Raw genomic sequence first — 20,716 nt, forward strand, 5'->3', positions numbered from 1 at the left:
GTTAACATACTAAAAATAGGTGGGTGGACGAACGAAAAACAACTGGATAAGTATGAACGGAGGCAGGATCGGAGGATCAAAAGAGGTTAGGAGGAGAGATAGGCTAGTCGAAAAAAGTGGGTTTTGAGGGAACGCTTGAAGGAGGTAAGGGAATCAGAAAGCCTGATGGGTGGCGGGAGGTTGTTCCAGTGCAGGGGGGCAGCGCGAGAGAAGTCTTGGACACGGGAGTGGGAGTAGGTGATTAGGTGAAAGGTCAGTCGGCGGTCAGCGATGGAGCGAAGAGGACGGGAGGGAGTGTGGATAGAGATGAGTGAAGAGAGGTTGTGTGCTAGTGTGACCTTCATGACACCTACTGTACAAATTTCTAGTGGCGCCCTCATGTCAACCACCCCAGCTGTAGAGCAGGGTCTCCTGTCACAGGATAATGTAGTCCTATAAGCCCCTGTACATGTGATCAAATGCAAAGTAATGTACTAACCCTTGCTTTCTCAATATGCTGTCTTCAGCATTTACCCATTTTAATTGTTAAACATTTAGCTCCCATGTCATGATGTTTTACACATACTTACCTACCATCCCAAAATGGCAGGGAGGGTCCCGAAAATTTAGCAGGGCCCCCACCCCCTCCCTCTGCTGGTCAAATACCAGCAATCACAGCTGTTTGGTGAGGGGATCGTGTCATTTAGGTACCATCCCTTCTCCAAAAAGCCGTGAATCCCAGCATTTACAGGAATGGGGTCGGGGCATAATGATGACAAGCCCCGCCCTTGGAAAAGCTGCAAAGAGTCTTCTTCCAGAGAAGAGACACTTAAGGTAGGCAAGTATGGTTTTACACTTAGGACTAATGAAAATAAAATTTTGGGCATCCACTTCTGCATTGTTCTAACCTGCACCTGTAGCTACAGCAGGCCAGGAGGATGAAGTATAAAAAACTTGTTTCTATTTAGACAGATTATCTGTCCATGAACTGATAGCGCATGCATTTACATGTTCTATGACAGACATGGGTGTCTTTGACGTCTGACTACAGTGTAGCATATAAAAAGTAATAATATTTACAAACACTTTGTAGAAATATTTTTGATATAACGCTACAAATTTGGTTGATTCTAAGAAAAAAAACAGTAATTTTGTACCTTATAATGCCCACCAATACCTTTTTCTGTTCCATATGACTTTGGGGGGGATCCAATTACCTACGGCCATTGACTGCAGGTACTTGTCTCAGCAAGCAGTCCTGGTTTCCTGCGAAAACTGGGCTGCAACCGACAAATGCACATCTTTAATTTTTAACGCAATCCTAATTTGTGAAACATGGGGAAAACCACATCTATGTGACCACACCACCTCTGCCCCTTTATTTGTGAGAGCAGCTGTCATCACTATTACCTGCATTTGTACCAGCCCTATCCCCGGTGGGAGATGGACTCAGATGGAACTCTGCATAAATGTTGACCTCTGAAGAGTCTTTAATGTTTACAAATCCATTGTACAGTTCGATTACATGTGCAGCTCTCTGTTGTCAGGTTATGGATTGTTCCATAGAAGTTTTTTCATACTGTAGTATGATGTAGTAATGATAAAATATCATCTGGCGTTTATATTTGCCCAAAGTGTTAGAAAACAAAGTTTCTTTGCACTTCGGAAATTGATGCATCTGAGTATAATTGATAAATTTGTTTCTAATTTTGAATGAAATTGATCAATGCAGAATAAGATCTGGCCTTAAAAAAGGAAAAATAGTTGCTCCACCCATTTATTTCATTAGGCTTTTCAAGTAATAGACTGTTGATATTGTTACAGCCACCATACACTCTGTTGTGTATGGCAGTGCAATGTGTCATTACGCACTGCATGTAATTTACCTGCGCTTGCCGTGGAATCATCCCATTGAAAATGCAGCACATTCTATTGGACAATTCAATTGAAAGACCGGTATGGAAGATCAGGGGTAAACAGTAAAAAGTGTACAATATATCGTTCCAATCCACGTTAGAGTGACCTATATTGTGCAATATCTTTCAGGGTATACCCAAATTTATACATTTTACAAATTTTAAATACAGGCTTATTTTTCTCAAGATTAAGTTTTCTTTTACTTTTTTGTATTGCTTATGAGCATGTTACAGAGGTAACCTAATACATAATTGTCAAACAGTCCATCTCTGTACACCAGCTCTGTGAGACTCTGCTAGCGTCTAATTTTTTATTTTTTTTTGCTAAAAATAAAAAATGTATCGGTCACAATGTAATGTGTCTAGATCGCACCAGAAAACTGTGTGGACTAATTTGAAATGCAACACTTATAAATATGTGTGTAAATAAGTCTCTGAGGTGCTACGATGCAGTGGCTGCAGATTTTTCCATGCTGAATTCCGCTGTGCTTTAACTAACAGTCTACTGAATAATTTGATATGTGAGCCTTGTATGTCTTTGTGTGAGTTAAGGCCCATACACACTTGCCGACTTTAAGCTGAAACTCGCTCAAAACAGCCGTTTTGAGCGAGTTTCAGCTTAAAGTCTGCAAGTGTGTATGGGCTGCCGATGCCCGACTAGCGATGATGCGCGCTCCCGCATCATCGCTAGCAAAGTGGGCTATCTGCTGGTTTTACCAGCATGTCTGGCGATGATGGCTCATATTTGAGCCATCATCGCCAGGTGTGTACGGCAGCCGGGCTGAAGAATCAGAGACTTTCAGCCCGACTGACCGCCTCCTCCCTCCCACTGCTCCCTCCCCCTTCTCCCCGGCGCTGGAGCATACTCACCACCTCGGTGACTCTGCCGCTCCCTCCCCCTGCTCCACGCGCGTAGTCACACCGCTGCGCCACTCTGCTTCATACATACTGGTCCCTGCCCACAGCACAGCCTGTCATATGCCCTGCCCCCTGCCGTCGTGCTCCACACACTGCCACCAATGAATTTGTTTTTATCCAGTAATATATACATAGCTGGCACATGCCAGCAATGTATATATTACTGCCACCATTGCCACCAATGAATTTGCTTTTATCCAGTAATATATACATTGCTGGCACATGCCAGCAATGTATATATTACTGCCACCATTGCCACCAATGAATTTGTTTGTATCCAGTAATATATACATTGCTGGCACATGCCAGCAATGTATATATTACTGCCACCATTGCCACCAATGAATTTGTTTTTATCCAGTAATATATACATAGCTGCCACATGCCAGCAATGTATATATTACTGCCACCAGTGCCACCAATGAGTTACAGTAGTTATTAGCCAGTAATATATTCATAGCTGGCACATGCCAGCAGTGTATATATTACTGGCACCACTGCCACCAATGAATTTGTTTTTATCCAGTAATATATACATAGCTGGCATATGCCAGCTATGTATATATTACTGGCACCACTGCTCACCAGTGATGATTTATTAGCCAGTAATATATATGTTGCTGGCACAGGCCAGCAACGTATATATTACTGGCATTACTGCCTACCATGGGTTAAATTGAGCCGGCACGGGGCATAACTGCGTTCCGTCAGTTCATTGTGGAGGCGGAACCTCCGCTCACCTTGCCCTGCTGTCTGTCCCTGCCTGCATCGTTAAAGGAGACAGCCGGCAGAGCAGTGGTAAACCCGGCTGTCTCTATTTCAAATGGCACGCCGGCTTGGAATTTGCGAGCCACCGTTGCCTGATTGGCTGCGAGTCTCTGACAGATGGACCTGCTCTGAGACAGTCGGATTTCCCCACCGTTCTGCTCGGCGGTCTACTTTAGTGATGCAGGCAGGGACAGACAGCAGGGCACGGTGAGCGTAAGGAGGCAGAACCGCACAGTGCAGTGCACATAGCATGTTACCCCTGGCACAGTGCATGAAAACCCTAGCAATGAGCACTGTAGGTAAACGGCAATTATGTGGCATTATATATATAATGGGCATTACAGTGTGTTGCATATGTGTAATGGGCATTACGGTGTGCATAGTCCCCTGACCCACAAAGCCATGCCTTAAATTTTTTGCAGGCCAGCAATGTATATGTTATCCCCCCCCCCCCCCCCGAATGTATATTTTGTTATGGCGTAACATATACATTGCTGTCGCAAGCGAATGGATTTCTCCCTACATGCACAGCTGCAAATGAAACGTTTGCAGTGCACATGGGTGGGATTTTCCCCGGTCAGGGCGGCATGGGGTGGAGTTTACCTGATTGCTGGGCTCCGCATATACGCAGCCCAGCAATCCGTTCTGAATCAGGCACCAAGAACAGAAATGCACTGAATAAAATGGCCGCTGCTCCCACCCTTGGAATACAAACCCAGCCCATTATGTAAATCGCCTTTTATATGAAAGATTTTCAGCAAAGTCTTTCGTCTCCTGAAAATCTCTTGCTCTTTGGGGAAAATAACTCAGTGTGTACGCACTACTTTGGGGAAAGATAAATCTATCAAAGATTTTGGCAAAGTCTTTTGAAATGAAAATCTACAAGTGTGTATGGGCCTAAGAGTTTCCTGACATCGTAGACCAAGCATGCCCAAACTATGGCCCTCCAGGTGTTGTGAAACTACGAGTCCCATCATGCCTTGCCACAGTTTTTCTATTATGGAATTCTAAAACTATGTAAAGGCATGCTGGGATGTGTAGTTTCACAACAGCTGGAGGGCCACAGCTTGGACATGCCTGGCCTAGACACAATGCGACTAAAGGGGCCAAAATGCTGGAAGATTGGTGTAATTTAAATTTACACCAATTTCTAAAACAGAATTTCATAAAACATACATGTTACATACATACAGCATATACAAAAACATGGCCTCTCATACAGTATTAACGTTATCCCTTAATATCGGATCCATACCCGTTGTGATTCCCTATTTACTTGCTTCCTATACTTATTCATATCATTTAGACCAGAGTACACTTCCAACCAAATCCTTTCATCCATCTACATAATTTCCCCCGCCCCCCCTCACCACTGTTGCCTGTACCCCCTGCCCCATTCCTATTCAGTAATTCAATTTGTCTCCAATCTTTATTCCTATGTCAGATTTTACTTCTATTAATGTCTTTACTATTCATTTATCTGTACCTTGTGACTTAATCTATTCCTTATAGATTGTGTCCACTGTGACCAAATACTTTCAAACTTATGTATATTTAACTCCTACTGATGTGCATATGCCTCTCGTGTTCTACTGTATTATTCACTAATTTTATCCATTGTCTCAGTTCTGGTCCTTCCTGCGCCATCCACTTTCTTGCAATTATTACTTTTGCCATTGCCAATAATTTCTGTAACAGCTGGTTATTTATGTCCCCTATGCCCGTATCATTAATACCTAGTAAGCATACTCTTGCACAGTATCTCCGTTCTGGCCCTCCCAAACTGTTCAATATATGACCTACCTGTTCCCAAAACTCATTGATCACCTCACATTCCCATATCATGTGGAAAAATGTTCCTTGTTGTTTTTTACACTAGGGGCACATATCATTCTTTTCTCCTTCATCCACTAGGTGTCACTGGAGTTACACTGGGGAATAGAAGGCGACCACAGGGAGCATGGGCACTTTAAATAAAAGATTAGGGTGGCTAACTCCTCCCCTTCTACTTCCCCTCCAGGTCAGTCTTAGTTTGTGCCCGAAAGGGAGCGGACACACACTAGGTGCTCTCTGAGCACTTCAGAGATTTTTTAATGCAGCATGGGTTTTTACTCTGCGCAGAGGACAGGCAGATAGCATTACAACTATCTGCCTGCTACGTGGGAGCCTGCCGAGGGAGCCGACCGCCCTAGTCAGACAGCGCGCCCGGCTCCCTGGCTGCTGAGACCACCGTCTCGGGAGGCAACGGGCGCTGCCCACCAAAGCACGCCGCAGTCCTCCCCCAGCCAACCGCCGACGGCAGGCGCATTGTGAGTATACCCTGCCACCGCTGCTAGCGGCGGTGGTCAGGAGTTATTAGAAAAAGGCGGCAGCAGAGGGCTTCAAGCCTGGCTCCATGGACGCGAGAGCTGCCGGGCGAGGGGGCGGAGCTACCGCGTGGTACTCCCAGCAGCCCCGGCTATCCCCAGCGCTATCACGCGCGGCGGCCATCTTTTTTACACTGGCGCCGCGGCAGAGCAGACAGAGGGAAGCTCCTGTACCGCTGCAGCCCCACCAAAGGCTACAAGTACATCGCAGATCCTGGTGACCGTCCTGCTATAGCTCTCCCGGTACTGTGAGTTACAGTGGGGGGTTGAGAGCTTAGAGAGAGATAGTTGGGCTGTGACAAAAAAATCAGAGCTATAGCGCTACCTGGCTATATGCCATAGCGCAGTACAAAGCCTGTGGCAGCTCCTTTCCTTCACTATCTCTCCTGTCAGTCCTTCTTACTGGACTTATCTATACCTACTCTCCCTTGGGTGTGTGGTAGTGTGTGGATTCTGTGACATATTTGTACAATGGCAGGGGGAAGCTCCAAGAAAATTGCCTGTAAAACTTGCAATGCTAAGTTTACCCCTTCAGCCCCTGGGGAGATTAACTGTGATAAATGCACTGCTACCCCCTCTGGCTCACAGACCCCTGTGGACCCACCTTTCTGGGCCTCACAACTAACTGAGGTTATGTCCCGTTTATCCTCTGAATTAACACAGTCTCAGAGGGATAGAGAGACCTCTAGGACACAGCAGACGGATTTAACCTCTGCAGTTCAGAGCCTTACTAGGGCCCTAGCTCCACGGCAGGCTGAGCCTCGCCCGTCCTCCTCAAGGCAGCCCCCTCCCTTGCTGAGGAGAAGAGCTTCTCCATTACACTCCCATGACTCTGACGAGATGCCAGACCTGGAGGAGGGAGAATTTGCGCCCCCTGGGGACGACATGCAAGATGCACAGGATGCACAGGATATGTTAGTCCAGGACACACAGGAGCCTGTCATACCTTCACAGGGTATTGAAGACCTTATAGAAATGGTCAAAGTAGCCTGCAATGTGACAGACGGAGTTGATACACCTTCCCGTCCATCCCTTTTTGGGAAAAAGGCAAAATTGTCCCCTAATTTCCCGGTAGCTGAGGAATTAGATGAGCTGGTAACTGACGCCTGGAAAAACCCAGACAAACGTTTTCAGGCTCCTAAACGGTTCTTTCAGAACTATCCACTGCTGCCGGAGGGTAGGAAGAAGGTGGAAATTCCTCCGGGAGTCGATTCTTCTGTTTCCCGGCTGTCTAAAAAGACTGTCCTCCCAGTCCCTGGGGCTACCACCCTCAAGGATGTCTCAGACCGTAGGTTAGAGATGACCTTGAAAAACATCTTTTCAGCGGCTGGCGTGTTACAGCGTCCGGCGCAGATTGGTTGTTGGGTGAACAAGGCCATAGGTGTCTGGGCGTCACAACTCTCTGCTGAGGTGAATGACGGTTCAGATCCGGCTACTATGCTGCAGCTGTCTGAACAAAGGCTGATGCAGAATCAAAAAGGGCGGTAGAATCCATGGCCTTTAACGGGGATCTCCTGTTCGGCCCGGAACTAGATAGATGGATATCTCAGGCCACAGGTGGGAAGTCACATTTCCTTCCGTCGGCTGCTCCTCCTCCATCTCGCAGAACCGCCCACAATCCTTCCTTTCGTGCCTTTCGTCCCTCCAGCAGGTTCAGAGGTAGATCCAGGGGAGGTGCTCCTTCACAGAGAGGAACCAGAGGCCGTGGAAGAGGTGCTTCCACTACCACTCTGGACCCCAAGGCCACCAAGCCTATTGCATGACGGTCCTCCGTCCCATCTGGGAGACCCCAGGGTAGGAGCTCGATTACGGAACTTCGGCTCCCTATGGCTCCAGGGTAAGAGAGCTTGTGACCCTAGGTTACAAGATTCGCTTCAGCAGTTCTCCCCCAGACAGGTTCTTCAAGACCGGTCTTCCTCATCCTCCAGAGAAAGGGCAACAGTTGTTGGCCGCCATCGCCAAGCTGCAGGACATGGGAGTAGTGGTTCCGGTCCCCGCAGACCAGCGGTCCCGGGGCTACTACTCCAGCCTGTTCCTAGTACCGAAGCCGGACGGCTCGGTACGCCCAATACTCAACCTGAAGGATCTGAACCCATACTTGCACGTGGCCAGATTCAAGATGGAATCCCTTCAATCCGTCATACAGGGCTTGGAAGAAGGGGAGTTCTTGGTATCCATAGATATCAAGGACGCTTATTTGCACATCCCCATTTGGGCCCCGCACCAGGCTTATCTGCGGTTCGCGGTGCAGGACCGGCATTGGCAATTCCAGGCCCTTCCATTCGGCCTCTCGTCCGCACCTCGGGTCTTCACCAAGGTGATGGCTGTGATGATGGAGGTCCTCCGTATGCAGGGGGTTACTATCATCCCCTATTTAGACGACCTTCTGCTGAAGAGTCGTTCAAGGGACACCCTGTTGGAGCACATTCTTCTTACACAGAAGATCCTCACATCACACGGGTGGATCCTTAATTTTGCCAAGTCCCAGCTTCATCCCACTCAGCGTCTCCTGTTTCTAGGGATGATTCTGGACACCAGCCAGATGCGGGTGTTCCTTCCAGCGGACAAGATTCAGTCCTTGCAGGCCTTGGTAAGACCTGAGACAGTCCTGAGACGGAGACAGGTGTCGGTACACCTGTGCACCAGTCTTTTGGGGAGGATGGTATCCTCATTCGAGGCGATGCAATACGCCCGGTTTCATTCTCGTCCCTTCCAGCTGTAGCTCCTCCGTCAATGGTCGGGCTCTCACCTGCACCTGCAGCAGAGGGTGACCCTGTCCCCTCGGGCTCGTTTGTCCCTGCTTTGGTGGCTGAACACAGCCAACCTACAACAGGGGAGGAGGATTGCAATTTGGGATTGGACCCTCATCACCACGGACGCCAGCCTCCGGGGTTGGGGTGCGGTCACCCTGGACCGTCAGTATCAGGGGTTGTGGACGCAACAGGAGAGTCTGCTTTCCATCAACATCCTGGAGCTACGAGCTGTCTTCTATGCTCTTCTCCAGGCCAGACCTCTTCTCCAGGGAAAAGCGGTTCGTGTGCAGTCCTACAACTCCACGACTGTTGCGTACATCAACAAGCAGGGAGGAACCCGCAGTTGCGCAGCCATGAAAGAGGTCAGCAGAATCCTGGTCTGGGCAGAGACCCATGCCCTAGCCCTGTCAGCCGTGTTCATCCCAGGAGTGGAGAACTGGGAGGCAGACTTTCTAAGTCGGCGGGACGTTCATCAGGGAGAGTGGTGCTTGCACCCTCAAGTCTTTCAGAAGCTGGTACATCGCTGGGGCTGCCCCCAAGTGGACCTGATGGCGTCCCGCCACAATTTCCAACTTCCCCGGTTCTTCGCAAGAACACGAGATCCTCAGGCAGAGGGCGTAGACGCACTGGTGGCCCCTTGGCTCTTCCAGTATGTGTACCTATTCCCGCCGTTCCCGCTGATACCCCGAGTACTTCAGCGGATCCGGAGAGAGGGGGTCACGGCCCTGCTGGTGGCTCCAGATTGGCCTCGTCGGTCTTGGTACACCAGTCTGACAGCTATGCTGATAGACGAGCCGTGGCCTCTACCTCTTCAGGAAGACCTTCTCAGCCAGGGACCCTTCATCTTCCCAGATTTAGGTCGTCTGCATTTGACGGCGTGGCTGCTGAGAGGTCCATCCTGAGGAGGGCAGGTATACCTAGAGCAGTTATACCCACCATGCTTCGCGCCAGGAAAGAGGTTACATCAGCACACTACCACAGGATATGGCGCTCCTATGTGGCTTGGTGTGAGAGGCGTGGAGTCTCTACATGCCTGCTCAAAAAGGCGAGACTTCTCCTTTTTCTGCAGGAAGGTTTGTCGGCAGGGCTGAGGCTGAATACTCTAAAAGTTCAGGTCTCAGCTCTCTCTATCTTTTTTCAGAAGAAGTTAGCCTTTCTTCCTGAGGTTCAAACCTTCTTTCAGGGGGTGCTTCGGTTACAGCCCCCCATTCGTCCTCCAACGGCTCCCTGGGACTTGGTGCTGGAGTACCTTCAGTCCTCTGTTTTTGAGCCCCTGGAGGAGGTAGACCTTCGCTACCTTACTTGGAAGGTCGTACTTCTGTTGGCTCTGGCTTCTGCCAGGCGTGTATCGGAACTGGGGGCTCTTTCTTGTCGCTCCCCGTTTCTACAGTTTCATCCTGACAGAGCGGAGCTCCGTACCAGTCTGGCCTTCCTCCTAAAGGTGGTATCGGCCTTTCATCTGAACCAGCCCATCGTGGTTCCTGCCTTTCCAGAGGATTCCCCGGTGGCGAGATCCTTGGATGTGGTTAGGGCTCTAAGAATTTATGTAGCCCGTACAGCCTCTATCAGGAAGTCTGATTCGCTGTTTGTGACCTACGACCCGGTGCATCGTGGATGGCCAGCCTCTAAACAGACGCTGTCCAGGTGGATTAGGTTAACTATACGTCAGGCCTATGTTACCTCTTCACGGATTCCTCCTGGTTGCATTACAGCGCATTCAACCAGGTCGGTGGGATCCTCTTGGGCGGCTGCCCGAGGGGTTTCTCTACAGCAGCTCTGCCGAGCGGCTACCTGGTCTGGCTGCAGAACCTTCGTTAGGTTCTACAGGTTTGATACCTTTGCGGCTCCTGCTTCAGTGTTTGGCCGCAGGGTGTTAAGCGGTTCTCAGCGCTCTCCCACCCGGGATTGAGGGCTCTGGGACGTCCCCAGTGTAACTCCAGTGACACCTAGTGGATGAAGGAGAAAGAGGGATTTTGTACTTACCGTAAATCCTTTTCTCCGAGTCCACAGGTGTCACTGGACGCCCACCGCAGCGCTGTTCTCTTTAAAGTTGCCTCAGGGCCTAGGTCCTGCAGGGGCCATTACCTTGGAGTTTCCCTGCTGGGTTACCAGGGTCATATATATATATATATAATAAAGTTACATATGTTACATTGTCTGTTGACTGTGTTTGTTTGAAACTTTCAGTGTCTGTTGACTGTGTTTGTTTGAAACTTTCAGTGTTTTCTCACTGTTCTTTCTTTCATCTTGTATTGAATGATTGTATGTGGTATTAACCTCCTCTTCGGAAGTGTGTTTTATCTTCCTGCTCCCTTCCGGGCACAACCTTTATGACTGACCTGGAGGGGAAGTAGAAGGGGAGGAGTTAGCCACCCTAATCTTTTATTTAAAGTGCCCATGGTCCCTGTGGTCGCCTTCTATTCCCCAGTGTAACTCCAGTGACACCTGTGGACTCGGAGAAAAGGATTTACGGTAAGTACAAAATCCCTCTATTAGGGTCATACTTCTTTGCTCTTTCGGGGGTGACATACACTCTATGTAAGATATAGAGCTGGATCTGCTGGAATCTGATAGAATCCGTTGCCCTGGTGGGAGAGGCCAATGCCCTCTTCCATTCTTGATTATTCAATTCCCCCAGATCCTTCTCCCAATACTGTCTAGTCTTCTCTATTTGGGGATTATCAAGTTCGTTTACCAGTATCTTATATATTTTTGCCACCTTCATCTTTTTTTTTCTTTATCTAGCATTTTCTTTACTGGGGAATCTACCACTTTCACAACTCCACTTCCATTTCTAATATTGGGCCTTATTTTGGTTCATTCTTTCTGACAAAATCCTTCTTAGATGGACAAAACCATGTACACTGCAGGGGGGCAGATGTAACATGTGCAGAGAGAATTAGATTTGGGTGAGTACTTTTGTTTCTGTGCAGGGAAAATACTGACTGCTTTATTTTTACACTGCAATATAGATCTCACTTTGAAGTAAAACCCCACCCAAATCTAATTCTCTCTGCACAAGTAACACCTGCCCCACCTGCAGTGCACATGGTTTTGCCCATCTAAGAAGGATTTTGTCAGAAAGAATGAACCAAAATAAGGCCCCTTGAGACTACTCCTTAGTTGCAGGTATCGAAAGAAGAACCCTCTTGGTAACTTATATTCTACCTCCATTTGGTTAGAACTCTTCAAGACCCCTTCTTGATATACTTGGGCAATAGTATTTATTCCTACTTTAACCCAGGGGACCCTGATCTCTTCTTCACCTATATCGTTCTTTCTTTCTTTTCCCTCCTGCATGTTCTTTTATCCATATGGGGGTTTCGGGATCCATTCCTTCATAACCCATTATTTTATTTGCGCTATCCCATACCCTTTTTGCTTGTCTTATTAATGGGTTATTTGTTTTCTTTATATTTCCTATTATTATTGCTTGCCTAGGTGACATTTTTCCACAGTTCTGTGAAATTTTTTTTTTTTCCCCCCAATCCAATCCTGGATGTGGGTTAGCTGTGTCACAATATAATAGATTTGGAAGTGTGTTAGTCCCAGGCCCCCAATATTTTAGATCTTATTAGGGTGTCTTTTTATTCTTACCCTTTTTCCTGCCCATATTAGTGAGGAGGTGATACGGTCTATTTTTATGGGTTTTCATGGGTATATGTACTGGTGAGTTTTGGAGCAGATATAAAAATTCGGTACTTATGTAATATCTGGGCTCCCGTTTTTCTTATGAGACCGCGTCCGCTCGCCACACTATATAAAATTAACTCCATGCGTAGTTGGATAGTAGGGGTATGAAAAAATGGGGTGCATTTAACATGGGAGCCCAGATAATACATAAGTACCAAAAATTATTATTCATCATAATGACCTGTATACATTTCTCAATTTGAATTTATATAACAAATGTGAACGAAGCTAGCAATTTTAGCAGATAATTTGCACATCTCACAGGGATGTTGGTGCTCAAAGAGTTAATGCTAGCGGAGCTGCAAGGGACCTGGTGGCTCACTCACGCCAAACATCTTGTAATGCATGCAGGATTGAGATTAGGTGAGGACACATCTGTACATTTCAGAACCTATAAGTAAGAATAAAGTGCAGCTATATCGCATAACCAGATTTTAATATCAATTTTTGAAGTTCAATTAAAAAAAAAAAAAAAAAGACAGAAAATGTCTAATTGGCAGCACATCTTTCCTTGTCAGATTTCATTAAAGGTCAGAATATCTAAAAATATGTTCTCACCCATTTCCAAGTGAACATGTCATTTTTCATTTAACAAAACAATAACTTTCTGTTCTTCGAGATGATCACCATTTATGAGAGTTATTGGTCTGTAAAATTAGCACCTCAGCCCAGTTACTTAAGATCAGTCTCAATTAAATTTGTTTGATCAGCACTATTTTTTGTAAATGATGCTGCTCTTATTATTTTTATGTCAAAATACATGAATCAGGATTTCTCTTATAGTTTAACTACAGGACACAAGATGGCCTTGTAAGCATTGACTAATTGTTTTTGCTTTAGAACAGGGGTATTTGTCACAATGGCATACAAATACCAGTTTTATTACGTTCACGTAACCAGCTACAAATAGATGAACATCTTGCAGCTGGTAGATCTGGTAACTCCCAAGCATAGGCGTGCGCAGCACATTTTATTAGGGGGTGTACTATCAAAGGGGTGTGTGTGGCACCCCCTTTTGTGCATGTCTATTAGTGCCCATTGGGTGTGTCAATCTGGCGTGTCTACCATCTTCTATTGGCACTCGCTACAATATAAAATGTCTCTCAGCCACAACATAATCTCCTGCCTATTACAGTTTGAAGTTCTAATTACTCTGTGTAACAGTAAAGGCAAATAAAGTCAAAAACATATATGGATGACGCAGGAATGTAGTGATATGACAATGGTCTAGAACAAATAATGCAAAACACGTAATTGACTGATGGGCGCTTCTTTTAATGGAATACAGTTCTAAAAAATAGACAAAGGTATTGCAGATATTGCTAGCGGCAGGGAGGTTTTCATAAGGTAGGCACAGCATTAGGGGGTGCCTGTGTACCCCTAACACTCAATGTGCGCACACCTTTGCTTCCAAGAAGAACACAGAAGGACTATCAGTGCATACAATGTTTTATGCAAGGGACTATTTCTCAGGTGACTTCATGGTAAAAAGCAAAAAACTACCACATACATTGGTAACCTGTGCATTGAATTCATATGTTAGTAACAACTTTCTTTTACAATGTGTAAAAACAAATGCCAGGTTATTAGCTTAGAATAGGGCGTTTCTACAGATGCTTTGCAAGTACAGTAGATATGCAGACATTTAGGGTATATCACCAGAAGGCAGTATTTGCGGCATCTAGGACAAAAACTAACTTCTTCATGCTAACACTGTCCAGTGTGTTAAATGCTGGACAGTGATACAAAGGATAATATCCTCCCTGTGTCCTGGTTAAATGGGATCATTTTCTATAGACATATCAGGGCAGGTGAATGAAATGGCTGTGTAAAAAACAGAGTATTTCAGCAATGTTGTCTCATTGCAGAAACAATTTAAAAGTCGAGGACAAGATCTTCATATGTCAGTATAAGACAGGTGAAGGCAATCTGCAGATTGCTAGCAATTGAAATATAAATCCTACAAATGTCCAAGGAGGCAGAAGTGACGAGCAATCTGAGTACAGTGGTGTAACAAGCAGAAACTTATGGCAGACCTTGCTAGATTTTAGAAACAGGCCAAAAACTGCAGGTTCTTATGTGACTAAACAAAGAAATAAAGCTAGCATTTCAAAAATGCTCGGGTAAAATAAGACATGTAAACAAACAGATATAATTTCATATATGAAAAGTTTCTTATAATGTGGATTCCAGTGCTACTGTGACCGCATTCAAGTAATACTATACAACTAAAACACAATGTAGTTAATAAAAAATTAATTTGTTATGTAATCTCTTACAAAACTAAGACATACATAGATAACTTCGTACCAACACATGGCCACAAACAATAACATCACTGAATAGTATATTTTAGTTGAGCATAGATACTGACAATACAGATACTAAAAGCAAAGTGATATTGTGGAATTTTATGGGTAGATATTTTGATAAGAAAGGGGACAGGATCATACATTTTGACTGTTGGCAATCAGGATATAGCATGCTTCATTACGGAAATTAACACTTTATTTTACAAAACACTGTAGTTGAATCTATGCATTTCGAAAAAGAGAAAATACAAAGACAGGAACCACAAGTGTAGCTATATCTGCTGTACAAGGAGGGTGCAAGACTCACAAATATAAGAATAAATGAATAAAGAAAAATATGTACAGTGCTCGGGTTTTGACTGAAATAATTGAAGTGAATGCATACAATGCAATGCAATGTGATTTTTCATTGTAAAGACCCAATTTTTAATTGTATAGTCAACCATGGGTGATTTCATACCCCCACTATCCAACTACGCATGGAGTTGATGTTATATAGTGTGGCAAGCGCAGTGAGCCACCGAGCCCGAAGCGTGGCGAGCCCCGCAGAATACATGTAAAGTTATCCACGTCCCCTCGCTGCGCTCGCCACGCTCGCCACACTATATAAAATCAACTCCATGTGTAGTTGGATAGTGGGGGTATGAAATCACCCATGGTTGACTATACAATTAAAAATCAGGTCTTTACAATGAAAAATCGCATTGCATTGCATGCTTTACAATGAAAAATCGCATTGCATGCCTTAAGTAGTGGCATGCAATGAAAAAATCGGGAGCCCAGATAATACATAAGTACCAAAATTTGAGATTAGATTGTTTCCTCTTAGAGTGAAGAAAACTGGTCTGGTATAAGAGTAACGGGGTCTGGTAGAGTGAAGAAAACTGGTCTGGTATAAGAGTAACGGGGTCTGGTATTATTCAAAGGTGCAGGCTGGAGCAGATGAGGGGGGGGGGGGGGGGGGCGGCTGAAGCCTTCAAAGACTGCTCATATGCATGCCTATTGCCTCTGAGTAAAGCAAGATCCTCCATTGGGGATTATTCCGGGACTTATACATTCATCTCCAGTCCAAGGAGACAATATATTCATCCTCAACTCAGTCTGGTAACTATACAAAACCTGTTGCAAGACCTTTCACAAAATGATTTTAATTATTGTATGCATTAGCTCCAATTATTTCAGTCAAACCCGAGCGCTGTACATATTTTTCTTTATTAAATGAATGCATTTGTCTAGAACTGTACTCCTACAGATGACAAATGAAGTATCTGATCTGTGTAATTCATGACTGTGATGTCAGAGCCATAGTTCATTATCAACGAGGTTCTAAAACAAGCAGTACGGTAGCTTGCAGTTGTGCACCGTGACATTCTAGACAAGAACACGTTGCTTAGGAATTTAGGCACTTTTACACAAGTGTTTGTATTTCATTTGAATACAAACCATATCAAATAAAACACTTTAAATAACATGCCAAATGCAGCCAGGTAAACTGAAGTCAAATAAATATTTAACTAATCTTTAACCATCATCATTATGGTTCTCTTAAGACTAAAAGCCCCATACACCACAGCGACTTCTGCCCTTGAAGAAGTTACTCGCGGTGCTCCCTCGAGATGGCCGGACCCATTGCATCGGACCCACCGTCAGTCACCTGCAATTTGGGCTCTTTTCCTGTGATTGATTGCTGCAACCGTCCAGTGTATGGGAGCCATAAAGGTATTAACTTGATGTCAAATAGATCAGTACCTACCTCATTTTCATTACAGTCTGCATAACAAACTTTGTCAAGAGGAAGATTTTAATAGAAGTTGTCCAATTTCTGCTTTAAAGAATTGTACCAACCGCAATTCCCAAACAGTCCATTGAAGATGCTGCATGAGTGCTGCTATTCACACAGGCTAATGACATGCATGATACTGACAAGGTCATCTTTTAAAGATGGAAAAAAATCTCAATACCTTAATCAGTATACAATATATATATATATATATATATATATATATATATATATATATATATATATATATATATATATATATATATATATATATATATATATATATTCAAACTGTATCCAAGCAATTTGGTAAATTTAATAAAAATAAGTATAAAAGTACAATAACACGTTTTTTCATTCATTTGGCACAACTGAAGTGGTCCAATAAAAGGAAAAACACCCAACGTGTTTCGTCTTAACGACTTCCTCAGGGGAAATGTTCTAATTGTTGTTATAAAGTGGAAGCAAATATTTTCAATCCACTATAGGTGTGTCACCTTCTGATCAAAACAGGCTGAAGCGCATCGAGACATCCTTTATTTGTGATCAATCAATTCGAATGAAATATTTCAGAAAAAATGGACAAGTCTGGAAGGAGACCACAATTAATTTGTCTTCCACAAGTATTCCTCCTTGGTAATATATCCAGCACGTGGGTCCTTCTCAGGCTGCACATTTGTCTGTCTGTCTATCTATATAGCAATGATTATAGAAGCAATGGCCATGAAACTGACTTTATTCATACGTGTGAAATGCATTTGTAGGACTATCACAAAGTTGAAATGGGTATTCCGCTATTATTTAAGCATATGCTATTCATAACCATATGTTAAAGGAGTAGTAGGAGGCATTTTGACTCCTTTTGACTGATATTTTTTTTCTGCCAATGTGATTCTTTTACACTATTTCAAAATAATATGTTAGACTTTGTTTTTCCCTTCTGGCTATACCGCACATATGCTTGCATGTATATCCTAACTCCCATCATACACACAAATCAGGAACCAGTGACTGAAATGTGTGTGTTTTAGTGTGTTTCTTCATACACTGTAAAAGCAACTTTCTAGGTCACAGAACTGTGGGCTAGGCTTATCTACACACACCATAGATTTACTAGGAAGCCAAAATTCTTCCTTTCAAGAGAACATTTTTAAACACATTGAGGGAAAATGAGGAACTGTAGAATGTGGCACAGATTTACAACCATGGTAACAGGAGGAGACAAAAACAGATTTAGTAGAGAGCGTCACATTTACTGGGGCAGCAATCATCTATAGCACAGGTGATCTTTGAGGACTCACAATGAAATGCTATAATAAGGTGATCACACAATTACAAGAAAAAAAAAATTCCAACAAATTATCGAGTGGTGCGGTAGACCAATGAACAAATTTAAAATTTTATCAGCAGTCAATGTACAAGATAATTTAAGATATTTAAACATGTTATTTCTTTGGTGTTATGCAATTAATTTTACAATATTGATGAGAAAGCTGCAGTATTTGTGTACAAAATAACAGATTACAAAATGCTTCAATAACAAAATGTGCAAAAATATATCCATACAAACACAACTTTCTTACCAATAAAAAGTTTATTATAATCTTTCAACATTATATTAACTTTAATATATATATTTATATATATATATAAAAACTTAGTAGTAATTTAAATTGGAATGCCTTTATTCACTTGAAACTTTATAATGTTAGGTCAGGTTTATATTTTTATACTTTACAGCTCTCCCTTTTGATTTGACAGATTTTGAATGGTTTTACATTGGAATTAATTGAATTTATACAAAAGAAAAGTAATAACTTTAAAATACCTTCATTCAAATCTACCAGGTCTGATTGGTTCCTGGGTGGACAATATCTACGTCAACCACTTAAGGTTGACCGTGACTAGATTGACAACTAAAAATGGTCGACATACCATGTGTCAACATTGACAGAAGGTCCACATTGACAATCAAAAGGTCATCACCCTAAAAGGGAAGTTTTTCCCTTTTATTTTTTTTAGACCATCTTTGTTCATACAGTACTTAGCTTTCGCCATGCTTCTGGCACAATATTGTGAGCCCTGCGAGGGGACACGGTACACTTATACGGTGTCCATGTTGACAGACAAAAAAGGGAAATACTTGTCTCAACTATGGCCGACCTAAAGTGTGTGTCGACCTTCTGTCAATGTCGAACTATGGTATGTCAACCATTTTCAAGTGTCGACCACCTATACAATATCAGTCGGATTAATCCAGACATACACTGGTTTTACTTTAACACAGAACTTATTTTCTTCAAAGAGGTCTATGGTCACTTGTCACTATCATTATTGATAAATGAGAACAAAGACACATTCAATACAGTTTGTTCAAGTGCAGCGTCAGGAAGAGCAATGACAATGTGATTTCCAAACTCCTTTCTGGGCAAATCCTGTGTTGAGGCTACAGATTACAGATATAGTCATATACCAATTCCACTTTGCTTACATTACTATCAAATGGGTCAGTAACAAACTACAAAGGTGCCTTTATATGAAAGAAAAACAAGCAACAATCAAACACGTAAAATTTTCCATTCTTTGGAAGAACTTGTGATCTTTGAGAATTAAATGTTAGGATGCAGTCCAGTGCAAGTTTTCTCTGTAGTCATTTGTAGATAAAGATGGATACCAGGGGATGGTCGCAGTGTCCTTCAAATGGAATGACTGGGTAGGAAATGTGCTGTGTATAGTAAGATCTCACCTAATGATAAGTATCGCCAATATCTCCAGTATTGACCAGCTCCTGATGCTTTTACATATAACATATATCTTACAAGTTTGTGGCTTTATACAAACCGACTGGTCTTTTAGGTTTAGTGGTTTTAACTTTAAGTGGCACCAATAACCTTCCCGTATTAACAGCTACATCATAAATGTGCACAAACAAAATAAAACCATAAAACCAAAAAGAAAGAAACAAAGCCACGTTTTTGTTTCATTCTACTTGAATGTACTTCTCAAATCTCAGAAGTGTGTGAATGGAAAAAAAATAAATTAATTTGATACATGTGCTTAATCATATTTAGGAGCTGAAGTATATTGGTATGTCAGGACCTTATTCCAGGCGATGGGTCAACATGACCAGAAATTACACAATATGTGAAATAAAATATAAACTTGAACTCTACAAATAGATTTCTATTTTGTAACGTTCAACATTTTGGTAAAGCCAGTTAACCAGTAAACAGTTAAAAATAACTTTATAAATTTTCTTTTCTAAAGCTCTGACATAACTTTGTATTTGGTTATTCACATAAAAAATACAAAATAATCCTGTACCGATAATTTCCTGTTTCATATTTCGAAACAAAGTAAATATATAAAAAAAAGTAATGTGCAAAATAGAAAATATAAATAAATGTATATATATATATATATATATATATATATATATATATATATATATATATATTAGACATACACACACACACACACATTTATAAAAATGTTGTTTCTTGCATTTCCCCATTCTTTGTGTTCCTAAGTATCCTGTCTGAAAATACACTTTCACTGTATCCTGGTCTCCTAGAGTCTGTGTTATTACATAAAGCAGCTGGCAATAAAGATGAATCATTTGATGTTTCCTGAGGTCTATCAGATAGTTGCTTTGGTCTAACAGAATCCTGAAGTAAAGGAGTAGAAGTTATCCAGCTTATTAAACCAATGTCAATGTCAGATCGGTCAATCTTTGAGTCCCATTTAGCCATCTCACCCATGTACAAAGATTCCGATGCCACACAAGAGTCATGAGTGTAAGGCTGGAAACCGGTTAATGAATGGTCGTTTTGCTTTACAGAAACTGAAGTCACTGAACTGGAACAAAGTTGGTGATCAGTTGTTCTGAGTTCTTTTTGGTCTTGAGAGCAGAGATTTTGAGATTCTCTCTCTTGACCCATATTGATTTCACTTTGGTTCCTATACGAATGGCGGTCACTAACCGTTGATATTGTGGTATTGATTTGTTTCTCCAAAACAGATGCAGAATTAGAATTTAACTTGTTGTTCAAAACATGAGATAGGCATTCTGGGTGGGCTCTTAGCACCTGGCGTCCGACCTGCACTTGTGTTGGAAACATTGTCCCTTGGATGGATTTGTATAAAAACCTAAAGAAATGAATTAACAAAAAGTGTAAATAAAGGCAGCAGTGAATACAAGCTAATTGTAGAATTATGAAAATATTTAATA

At 43.0% G+C, this 20,716-nt stretch overlaps 1 protein-coding gene across 2 annotated transcripts in view; it reads right to left on the reverse strand.

Moving 5' to 3' along the window:
- Nucleotides 1-18,149: 18,149 nt before the first annotated feature.
- ATP10A (ATPase phospholipid transporting 10A (putative)) overlaps nucleotides 18,150-20,716 on the reverse strand; it is a 142,504-nt gene continuing 139,937 nt past the window's right edge. Inside the window, exon 21 of one of the 2 annotated variants that reach the window (XM_083168568.1) lies at nucleotides 18,150-20,634. In XM_083168568.1, the coding sequence (XP_083024694.1) occupies nucleotides 19,968-20,634 (667 nt within the window). In that variant the 3' untranslated portion in view covers nucleotides 18,150-19,967. The remainder of the gene's footprint in view (nucleotides 20,635-20,716) is intronic. The other variant, XM_083168569.1, reaches the window with a different exon arrangement.

The sequence above is a fragment of the Crinia signifera genome, chromosome 2 (genome assembly GCF_055691185.1).
Source record: "Crinia signifera chromosome 2, ASM5569118v1, whole genome shotgun sequence".
In the NCBI taxonomy this organism is placed as follows: Eukaryota; Metazoa; Chordata; class Amphibia; order Anura; family Myobatrachidae; genus Crinia; species Crinia signifera.